This window comes from Octopus sinensis, linkage group LG24, assembly GCF_006345805.1.
Source record: "Octopus sinensis linkage group LG24, ASM634580v1, whole genome shotgun sequence".
Taxonomy (NCBI): domain Eukaryota; kingdom Metazoa; phylum Mollusca; class Cephalopoda; order Octopoda; family Octopodidae; genus Octopus; species Octopus sinensis.
Window position 1 is genome coordinate 11,846,350 of NC_043020.1, and position 12,599 is coordinate 11,858,948.

The 12,599-nt window shown below is 40.6% G+C and overlaps 1 protein-coding gene across 5 annotated transcripts in view; it reads right to left on the minus strand.

The window, feature by feature from the left end:
* The window catches only part of LOC115223907 (proton myo-inositol cotransporter), a 112,412-nt gene that overhangs the window by 62,726 nt on the left and 37,087 nt on the right, over positions 1–12,599 (minus strand). The window contains exon 1 of one of the 5 annotated variants that reach the window (XM_029794636.2): positions 9,472–10,018. The exons of the other annotated variants lie outside the window; for them this stretch is intronic. Coding sequence (XP_029650496.1) covers positions 9,472–9,511 — 40 coding nt within the window. The 5' untranslated portion in view covers positions 9,512–10,018. Of the gene's footprint in view, positions 1–9,471; positions 10,019–12,599 lie in introns of those variants that run through there. 5 annotated transcript variants of the gene reach the window in all.

Below are 12,599 nucleotides of genomic sequence, written 5' to 3' on the forward strand. Positions count from 1 at the left end.
AAGAAGGAAAGAAAGAGAGAAAGAACTAGAGAGAGAAAGAAAGAAAGAGAGAAAGAACTAGAGAGAGAAAGAAAGAAAGAGAGAAAGAGGGTAAGAAAGAAAGATAGAGAGAAAGAAAGATAGAGAGAAAGAGAGAAAGAAAGAAAGAGAGAAAAAGAGAAAGAAAGAAAGAGAGAGAGAGAAAGAAAGAGAGAAGGAGAGAGAGAAAAAAGGAAAGAAAGAAAGATAGAAAAACCTCGACAATTTTGCAAAACAAGATTTAAGACTAATTTTAAGCCCAATGTGAGTTCAATCTTTCAAAAAAAATTTTTTAAATTCAGAAATGTTACAGAGCCGAGATCGAACGTGCCTTTACCCTCAATATCAGTAATAATAATAATAATAATAATTCATTCTACTATAGATACAAGGCCTGAAATTTGTGGAGCGGGGGATAGTCGATAACAACAACCCCAGTACTTGACTGGTACTTAATTTATGGGCGGAATTTGAACTCAGAACGTAGCGGCAGACGAAATACTTATTTCTTTACTACCCACAAGGGGCTAAACACATAGGGGACAATCAAGGACAGACAAACGGATTAAGTCGATCATATCGACCCCAGTGCGTAACTGGTACTTATTTAATCGACCCCCGAAAAGTTGAAAGGCAAAGTCGACCTCGGCGGAATTTGAGCTCGGAACGTAGAGGCAGACGAAATACCTATGTCTTTGTTACCCACAAGGGGCTAAACATAGAGGGGACAAACAAGGACAGAGAAAGGGATTAAGTCGATCATATCGACCCCAGTGCGTAACTGGTACTTATTGAATCGACCCCGAAAGGTTGAAAGGCAAAGACGACCTCGGCGGAATTTGAACTCGGAACGTAGAGGCAGACGAAATACCTATTTCTTTATTACCCACAAGGGGCTAAACATAGAGGAGACAAACAAGGACAGAGAAAGGGATTAAGTCGATTACATCGACCCCAGTGCGTAACTGGTACTTAATTTATCGACCCCGAAAAGATCCGATGAAAGGCAAAGTCGACCTCGGCGGAATTTGAACTCAGAACGTAACGGCAGACGAAATACAGCTACGCATTTCGGCCGGCGTTTTAGATGAAGCGGGTAGGCCAGTGGTTTGCTGTTTCGGAAGAGCAAATTAGGCTTAATTGGGTGAAAGTATTTGATACTGAAAGACCCGAAATTCCCTAAAAGCCCTAAAATGTCATAGGTGATTCATCACAGAGCATCTGTGAGATGTATCGCCGAAGTGAGGTAGGGGGTGTTAAAAATATGGAAAAAAGGTTAAATGTTAACTTGGTACCGCTAAAGCAATACTGAACAACTAGGGGAAAGGAATTAGATCAAAGATAGAAACGAAACAAAACAAAAACAGATTGATAAATTGTAACTTTTTTCTATGAGCAAAGATCTGGTGTTGGTGAACAGTAGATGTCTGTAATTAGGTGACGTCTGACAGACTTGTTTATCGTGTGAAGGGGTCAAACTGTGATATGCTTCCAATCTTATCGGCAAGACTTGAATTGCTGTTATGGGAATCTGTTTAGAAACAGAACAAGCGAGCACTGATAAAACGAAAGAGTTGAAAGAGGGGAAGAGAAAGAGTGAGAAGGAGAGACAGAAAGGGAAAACTGAAGGAATGTGAGAGAGAGGATGAGATAGAAAGAAAAGGAATGGCGTTTATGGGAAAGGGAAAGGGACAGGGCTAGATAAAATATTGCTGAACGGGAAACGAATAAATTCTTTTTATACAAGGCGCAGGAGTGGCTGTGTGGTAAGTAGCATGCCTACCAACCACATGGTTCCGGGTTCAGTCCCACTGCGTGGCATCTTGGGCAAGTGTCTTCTGCTATAGCCTCGGGCCGACCAATGCCTTGTGAGTGGATTTAGCAGACGGAAACTGAAAGAAGCCTGTCGTATATGTGTATATATATGTATGTGTATGTATATGTTTGGGTGTCTGTGTTTGTCCCTCTAGCATCGCTTGACAACCGATGCTGGTGTGTTTACGTCCCCGTCACTTAGCGGTTCGGCAAAAGAGACCGATAGAATAAGTACTGGGCTTACAAAGAATAAGTCCCGGGGTCGATTTGCTCGACTAAAGGCGGTGCTCCAGCATGGCCGCAGTCAAATGACTGAAACAAATAAAAGAGTAAAAGAGTAAAGAGTCTTTCATGTGGTCGAGTGACTGTTTCATCCACATACTGTTGGCTATAGCAGCACACATGACTTTCGTGCTGAGCTCCTTGTTGTTGTTATTGCTTCTGCTGCTGCTGTTGCTGCTGCTGCTTGTTTCTTTGTTGAGTGAAGCGGTCTTCGTCCCAGAGTGTAGTGGGAGAGAGTCCGAAACGTGGTTCTTTGCTATTCGTAAGACCCGCAGAAGAGAAAGCAGGTCAACAACCCCCGACACCGAGAGCATCGACGGATGGATGAATGTGCATCCAGGCTCAGCGGTTGCGTAAGGAAGTCGGGGACAAGAAACAGGAAGAAAGAGTGATAGAAAGTTGGGGCGAAAGAGTACAACAGGGGTCGTCCCCCCCCCCTGCCAGAGCCTCGTGGAGCTTTAGGTGTTTTCGCTCAATAAACACACACAACGCCCGGCCTGGGAATCGAAACCGCGATCCTCCGACCGCGAGTCCGCTACCCTAACCACTGGTCCATTGCGCCTCCACTTGCTACTGCTGCTGTTGTTACAGTTTTTCAAAATCAAAAGCAGACGACACAGTATTCAATTACATATTTCGATGTTCTATGTTCAAATCCCAAAGAAACTATCGTTGATTCCACAGGCTAAATAAGAAAATTTCTATGATGGACTCGACTATAATGGTCTTTCCTTCTCAGAGAGCCTGAAAAGATCATAGACACTACGTTTCCCCCCCAGACTCAACAAGTAAATCTACAATCAATAAGTCTTTCTACTATAGGCATACGGCTTGAAATTTTTGGGGAGGGGGCTAGTCGATTGCATCGATCCTAGTACTTGACTGGTTCTTATTTATTTTATCGAACCTGAAAGGATGAAAAGCAAAATCGGCTTCGGCGCAGAATTTAAACTCAAAATATTAAGACGGTCGAAATGTTGCCGGCCATTTTGTCCAGCGTGCTAACGCGTCAGCCAGCTCGCTACCTTAAAAATATAATCAATAAGGAAGGCGGCGAGCTAGCAGAATCGTTAGCACGCCGGCCGAAATGCTTAGCAGTATTTCGTCTGCCGCTACGTTCTGAGTTCAAATTCCGCCGTGGTCGACTTTGCCTTTCATCCTTTCGGAGTCGATTAGATAAGTACCAGTTACTCACTGGGGTCGATATAATCGACTTAATCCGTTTGTCTGTCCTTGTTTGTCCCATCTGTGTGTAGCCCCTTGTGGGTTGTAAAGAAATTTATATAATTAATAATAAGATCAATGATTATGAACGTATGTGCCGCATGGCACTGGTGCTCCGCAGCACATTGGTTGACAGCAGCGCACGCATACTACGCGGTACATTGGGTACATCGCAACGCTCGCATGCCCCGCGGCACATTGCTACACCGCAGTGCACGCATGCTCTGCGGCACATTGGTACACCGTAGCGCACGCATGCTCCACAGCACACTGATACACCGCAGCGCACGCATGTTACGCGGCACATTGGTTCACCGCAGTTCACGCATGCTCTGTGGCACGTTGGTACACCGCGGTTCACGCATGCTACGCATCGCAGTGGTACACCGATGCGCACGAATGCTCCGTGGTACATTGGTACACTGTAACACATGCATGTCCGCGATACATTGGAGCACCACAGTGCACGCATGATCCGCGGCACATTGGTACACTGCATCATAATGGTATGCCGTAGTGCATGTATGCTCCACGGCATAGCGGTACATCACATCACAGTGGTACACCGTTGCGCACGAATGCCCCACGGTACATTGGTACACTGTAACACATGCATGTTCGCGATAAATTGGTGCACCACAGCGTACGCATGATTCGCGGCACATTGGTACACTGCATTACAATGGTACACCGCAGTGCACGTATGCTCCACGGCACAGCGGTACATCGCATCACAGTGGTACACCGCTACGCACGAATGCTCTGCGTTACATTGGTGCACTGTAACACACGTATATCCGCGGTACATTGGTACATTGTAACATATGCATATCCGCGGTACATTGGTACACTGCAACACATGCATGTCCGCGATACATTGGTACACAGTAACACATGCATATCCACGGCACATTAGAGCACCATAGCGCACGCATGATCCGCGGTACATTGGTACACTACATCACAACGCTACACCGTAGTGCACGAATGCTCCACGGCACAGTGGTAAACCGCAGTGCACGAAAGCTTCGTAGCACCATATTACAGTGTAGTGCACTGGTGCTCTACAGCACATTTGTACGTCTGAGTGCACCCTAGCTCCACTGCACAAAGGTGCTTCGAAGTGTAAAAATTGCTGGTCTTGCATTCGAATCAATTTACGAGGGTTTGTTCCCTCGGGGAGTGACTGTGTGGTAAGTAGCTTGCTTACCAACCACATGGTTCCGGGTTCAGTCCCACTGCGTGGCACCATGGGCAAGTGTCTTCTATTATAGCCTCGGGCCGACCAAAGCCTTGTGAGTGGATTTGGTTGACGGAAACTGAAAGAAGCCTGTCGTATATATGTTTTTATGTATGTATATATATATATATATATATAATATATATATATATATGTGTGTGTGTGTGTGTGTGTGTGTGTGTGTGTGTGTGTGTGTGTGTGTGTACGTGTGTGTGCGTGTATGTTTGTGTGTCTGTGTTTGTCCCCCTAGCATTGCTTGACAACCGATGCTGGTGCGTTTACGTCCCCCTCAACTAGCGGTTCGGCAAAAGAGACCGATAGAATAAGTGCTGGGCTTACAAAAGAATAAGTCCCGGGGTCGAGTTGCTCGACTAAAGGCGGTGCTCCAGCATGGCCGCAGTCAAATGACTGAAACAAGTAAAAGAGTAAAATGAGTAATAGCAAAACACAAAAGACGTCTGTATTAAGTCTTGACTGAAGATCATAAAACTGAAACGTAAGGCTAGTGTTGTACTGTAAACATTGGCAGTTTTATTGCTTATTTGTGTGTGCGTATGGGTGCGTGTGTGTGTGTGTGTGTGTGTATGTGTGATTGTGTGGTGTGTATGTGTGTGTATGCATGTATGTGCGCGCGCGTGTGTGTGTGTGTGTGTGTGTGCTTGTATAGGGGTGTGTACATTTGTGTTTGAGCCTGTGTATGTGTGCAGATGTGTGTGTGTGTGTGTTTGCATGTGTTAGTGTGTATATGTGTGAGTGTGTGAGTGTACGTAAGTGAGTTTGAATGAGTATGTGTATGTGTGTGTGTGTGTGCATGTGTGCATGTGTGTGTATATGTGATTGTGTGGTGTGTGTGTGTGTATGCATGTGTGTGTATATGTGATTGTGTGGTGTGTATGTGTGTGTATGCATGTATGCATGTGTGCCTCTGTATGTGTGTCAGTGAGTGTATGTGTACATAAGTGTGTGAGCGTGTGTGTGCGTGTTTGTATAGGGGTGTGTACATATGTGTGTGTGTGTGCGTGCGTGTCTGTGTAAATTGTATGTAGTTAATAAGTATGTGTCTAGTGAATATACGTACATCTGTGTACGTGTGTGTGTGAGAGAGAGAGGGAGAGAAAGGGAGTGAGAGAAGGAGAGAGAGAGAGAGATAGAGAAAGAGAAAGAGAGAGAGAGATAGATAGATAGATAGAGAGAGAGAGAGAGAGAGAGAGAGAGAGAGAGAGAGAGAGAGAGAGCGTATTTGAATTTCCTTTATGAACTGTTTGCATAATAATAGCATCATAAGTTTGTATAGCGTCACGAGCATTTCTCAAGTGTTCTCGGAAAAAACGTAATTTTACGCCGAATTATAGACAAAGCAAAAGCACCACATTCACCCGATTTGTAAAAATTCCACCAAAACCCTCACTTGATGACCAGACCTCACACAAATCGCCATCTACAGCAAAGAAGGGATCTTTTCGGTTTGAACGGCAGTTTTTAACATAATTTCTAGGTAACTAAAAAATTTTAGACTTCGTATACTGATAGAATGTGTTTATAAAACATCTTTTTCTCTTGGCTTTATTGAGAAAATTCTATAGTTTCTAAGATATTTGTTGTTTTTTTTCTTCAATTTCTGCAATTTCAACCAATCAATGACGTCTATTGAGTTAAAAAGCATTCTGTGCCGTATGAATATGTCCCTCGTTTAAGAAACAGATTGGGTTTATTTACATTTGTGAAGAAAAAAAGATACCCTAACCCTAATCCTAACCCTAACCCTAAAACAGATATTTGTTGTTGTCTTTTTTCTTCAATTTCTGCAATTTCAACCAATCAATGACGTCCATTGAGGTAAAAAAAAACATTCTGTGCCGTATGAATATGTTCCTCGTTTAAGAAACAGATTGGGTTTATTTACATTTGTGAAGAAAAAAAGATACCCTAACCCTAATCCTAACCCTAACCCTAAAACAGATTGAAATGCAATAGATCGATACTAGGGTCATAATTATGGGTGACAATTTCGTATGACACCACTTAGAAAGACTGTCGTTCAAACTGAAAGGATGCCCAAAGAAGAGAACACAGTGCAGAATGAAGATAAATCCCTTAAAAATAAAAACGAGACTGTCACAGCCGGAGCAACGTTGATCTGACGTGAACCAATGCCTAATGCTTATTCTGCTTGATAAAATATCGTAAATGTTTACAATTGGGCAAAGAATAAAGAACGCATTCTTTTATAGTCTTACTAGCAGTATCGCCCGGCGTTGCTCGGGTTTGTAAGGGAAATAACTATAAAGCATTTTTAGAGAGTTATAGCCAAAAAACAGCAAAAAATGCATTAAAAATGGAAAAAAAATTATGGTAATTTTTTTAAAAAATCGTTGACTCATCGTAGACATTTTTAGAGAGTTACTTCCCTTTATTTAAAAAATATGCTTTAAAATGGAAAAAAAATTATGGTAAATTATTTTTAAAATCGTAGACTCATCGTAGACGCGCGCTAATACCCAGAAGGGCTCGATATGAATAACGACTATAAGATACCCGCTTTTGGTTAAACTGCACCGCAAAATGTGGGAGTAGTTAGGAATCTAAATCGTAGGAGACAGACACTCACACAACTTCACTTTTATATATAAAGACTAGCAGTATCGCCCGACGTTGCTCGGGTTTGTAAGGGAAATAACTATATAAGCATTTTTAGAGAGTTACTTCCCTTATAAATTCGGGCTTTCTTAGCCATTTTTATTTTGGTGTCTTCAAGCCATGAAGTCGTTGTTCTAAAAGAACACTGGTTTCCTTCATAACGCATTACGACGTTGATTTCTTTACACTCCCTTCCCCACAGCTTCACGAGGGAGGGAAGGGGGAGAAGCAAACAGGTGCAGCTGTGAGCGTGGACGCCAACTCCGCCGCCATCGACACACGATGCATTTTATGCATTAAAAATGGAATAAAAAATGATGTTAATTATTTTTAAAATCGTAGACTCATCGTTGACGCGCGCTAATAGCCAGACGGGCTCGATATGAATCACGACTATAAGATACCCGAATTTGGTTAAACTGCACCGCAAAATGTGGGAGGAGTTAGGAATCTAAATCGAAGGGGACAGACACTCACACAACTAGAGTTTTATATATATAGATGTCTGCGTTTTTGTGCCTTAAGATTTTATAGCCTCGTTTTTGACACGGCCGGTCATAAAATCACATACGTCACGCATACGTATATTCTTTCTTTTTCTTTCTTTTGCTTGTTTCAGTCATTTGACTGCGGCCATGCTGGAGCACCGCCTTTAGTCGAGCAAATCGACCCCGGGACTTATTCTTTTGTAAGCCCAGTACTTATTCTATCGGTGTCTTTTTGCCGAACCGCTAAGTGACGGGGACGTAAACACACCAGCATCGGTTGTCAAGCAATGCTAGGGGGACAAACACACACACAAACACACACACATACATACATACAGATATATATATATATATATGGAATCGCATGAAACGATCGTACTGCATTACCTCTGGATATCCTTGTTGCTTATTTTGATACACACACACACACACACACACACATTTACGTACAAACATAACCATAGGTACATAAATATTTCATGGGTTGACAAGGGAGGATTACTGTAGTAGTTCGTATTTTTCTTTTTATAAAATTATAATAATTATACACAAACACACACACACACACACACACACACACACACACACACACACACACACACACACACACACACACATACACACACACCCATATAAATAAATATGCGATATGTTTTCTATTGATGGCTTGAGATAAAGGTCCACAGTAAGTGGGTCAGAGTTTATATTAATATCTGTGATATTAGTTGGATCCACAACCTCTAACTCTCTTGGAATTATATACATACACACACACATACACGCATGCACACACACACACACGCATGCACACACACACACATTATATTATGTCTATTTGTTTATTTTTTAAAATCCATTATAACAATATACATACATGTCTAATATATTATGCTTTACATATATAATATATAAAAATCCCCAAATACCAGTAATTAGTCTTCTACTATAGCCTCGGACCGACTACAGCCTTGTGAGTGGATTTGGTAGACGGAAACTGAAAGAAGCCCGTCGTATGTATATATATATATATATATATATATATATATATATATATATATATATATATATATATTTATATGTATATATGTGGCGATCCTTCGGTATAAGTACACACGTGACTTTGTTTACATTTCTGAAGATAACAGAAACCCTTTTCTCCCACCCCTAACCTTAACCCTAACCCCTCCCATATATAAAAAAAAACACTTTCTTGAAATGTATCCGGTACTTCCCGTACTTATACCGAAGTTACGCCTATATATATATATATATATATATATATATATATATATATATGTGTATATATATATATATATATGTGTGTGTGTGTGTGTGTGCGTGTGTGTGTGTGTGTGTGGTGTGTTTCTATGTTTGTCCCTCCCTCCCTACCGTCGCTTGACAATCGATACTGGTGTGTTTACGTTCCCGTCAATTAGCGGTTCGGCAAAGGGGCCAAATGACTGAAACAAGTAAAAGAATAAAAGAATATATGTGTTTGTATACACACACATGCACATATACACATACACACACATATGTATATATGTGTATAAATTAAGATGGCTTATTCACAGGGTCCAACCAAAAGGTAAAAGCATAGACGTCACTAAGGTGACTACGGGTGTTAGTGCCTACCAGCAATGCTAGAAATAAGAGTTAGAATAACACTTAGCCACGCAGAAGTACATCTATATACATTCATACTCACATACATGCTTACACGTGCATATACTGAGAACAAGAATAATCAAATTCTTTTCTGCTTACCGAATCCGAAACCCACAATAAATCGTCCACATAGAAGCATGTATTGTTGACTGCACTCCCGGAAATAATAGATCCAATAATATACGAAACACTGCTCGCCATAATTGTTTTTCTTCGGCCAAATTTGTCGCTGATTTTGGTGGCAATAATGGAAATAATGACAGCCACAGGTAAAGGTCCAGCCATAATTAACTGTTGCCAAGCGGTTGAAAGATGCATGGCATCTTTAACGAGAAGTACAGCCCCTGAAGATGCCCCCAAATCATATCCGACACACAAAACCGACGACTGGGCTAGTGCTGAAAGAAGATAGATTATGAAGGAGGTCTTTCCCTCTGGTACTAATAATTCAACATTGGGATTAACTTGAACTTCAGGCGATCTGTTTTCGGGATTTATTTTTCTGTCTTTGTTTGGATTTTCAGCCATTTTCGACCAAATTAAATATTTGTTTACTGTCAGAATTCAAGCTATAGAAATGAAAGTTTTAATCTAAACGTAACACAAATATTTGAGAGGAAAACACATAACACACATCTGTGTGTGTCTTTATGTATGTATGTATGTATGTATGTATGTATGAATGTATGTATGTATGTGTATGTATGTGTGTGTGAATGTGTGCGTTCGTATATGTGTGACTGTGACGCCTAAATACATGCGAGCACATGATAATAAAAACGTGTTTTGACGTATGCGTGTGTGTGTGTGTGTGTGTGTGTGTGTGTGTGTGTGTAAGTGTGTTATATAAGTGCATGAATGTATGTGAGCAGTTTCCTTTATGTACTAATTGAATGAAATGCTATAACCAATCCCCTACACACCGCCTACACAAAACCACGGTTTCTTAACGTGGCAATGGGAGGTCATTTACGTAGCAACCGAGTCTGCTAGAAACAACAGCCGAACGTTGCACCAAACACAGTTTCCCCTCTCTGCAGAAAAGGAATAATCCTGGTCGGAGCGCTGATCTGCATCCATCCAAGCAACATTAATAGTTATCTTGTTTTAGGGACAGTAAGAGTCCACGGATCTTTTCGGTTTGAACGGCAGTTTTTTCTAGCGGTGTCATATGAAATTGTCACCCATAATTGTGACCCTAGTATCGATCTATTGCATTTCAATCTGTTTTAGGGTTAGGGTTAGCGTTAGGGGTGGGGGAAGGGTATCTTTTTTTCTTCACAAATGTAAATAAACCCAATCTGCTTCTTAAACGAGGGACATATTCATACGGCACAGAATGTTTTTTTTTTACCTCAATGGACGTCATTGATTGGTTGAAATTGCAGAAATTGCAGAAAAAAAACAACAACAAATATCTTACAAACTATAGAATTTTCTCAATAAAGCCAAGAGAAAAAGATGTTTTATAAACACATTGTACCAGTATACGAAGTTTAAAATTTTTTAGTTACTTGGAAATTATGTTAAAAACTGCCGTTCAAACCGAAAAGATCCGAGTCCACTAATAATTGATGAGAGAAAAATTAAACTAAAGCAAAAATTAAATTCACTTTTACATTTTACTTGCTTCAGTCATCGGAGTGCGGTCATGCTGGAGCACTTCTCTGAAGGTTTTTGCTGACCAACTCGATAGCAGTATTTATATATATTATTAACAATGGCACTTATTTCACCGGCCCTCCCTAACCGAACCTCTAAGTTTCAAGGACATAGTTCCGGGTTCACTCCCAGTGCATGGCACCTTCGGTAAGTGTCTTCTATTATGGCCACGGGTCGACCAAAACATTGTGAGTAGATTTGGTAGACGGAAACTGAAATAAGCCCGTGGTGTATTTGTATATATATATATATATATATATATATATATATATATATATATATATATATATATATAATATATATATATATATATATATTATATATATATATATGTATGTATGTATGTATGTATGTATGTATGTATGCATGTTATGTGAGGTCGCTTTCGAGTGCTACTGGTAACATGTAACCCAGTACAACCTGTTGCATGGTCGGATCGTCGGCGACTAAACCGGCAACTCCACCAAGCTTGCTTGGTGAGGAGGGCGTTTATTGGACACCCTGCGGGATGGAAAACAAAACCCGTCAAAGGGCGGAAGAACTCTTGATAGTCAACGGTCATCCAATAAATGTCTTAAGGCTGTATCATGCGCGGGGACATAGAAATAATCGGACTGAATACCCGATCGCGCGGTTAAACCATTGGGAGGGAAGGACTCCTAGCCTTTGTTAGGGCATCCTTCGAGGAGAAGGTAACTCAGGTAACTGGGATAACTCCGACATAAAAACTGCGGCTCAGTGGTTACCGATGATGTTGACTTGTTCTTCTTTTCGGATTATGGCTGCTGTTGCTTAGTGAGTGGGATTGACTCAGTGCACAGCCTTTCCTCACTTAAAAAAATCTTCTTGCACAGGCATTGCACGATAACAACATTGATTAAGTTTCGTGCAATGGCCATACTCGATAACGAGGGGGCAGCCACCATGTATATATATATATATATATATATACTAGCAGTATCGCCCGGCGTTGCTCGGATTTGTAAGGGAAATAACTATATAAGCATTTTTAGAGAGTTATAGCCAAAAAATAGCAAAAAAAAATGCATTAAAAATTGAAAAAAAATTAAGGTAAATTTTTTTTTTAAATCGTTGACACATCGTAGATATTTTTAGAGAGTTACTTCCCTTATATAAAAGCGAAAAAAATGCATTAAAATGGAAAAATATGATGGTAAATTTTTTTAAAATCGCAGACTCATCGTAGACGCGCGCTAATACCCAGAAGGGCTCGATATGAATCACGACTATAAGATACCCGCTTTTGGTTAAACTGCACCGCAAAATGTGGGAGTAGTTAGGAATCTAAATCGTAGGAGACAGACACACAACTTCACTCTTATATAAAGACTAGCAGTATCGCCCGGCGTTGCTCGGGTTGTAAGGGAAATAACTATATAAGCATTTTTAGAGAGTTATAGCCAAAAAATAGCAAAAATTATGCATTAAAAATTGAAAAAAAATTAAGGTAAATTTTTTTTTAAATCGTTGACACATCGTAGATATTTTTAGAGAGTTACTTCCCTTATATAAAAGCGAAAAAATGCATTAAAATGGAAAAATAT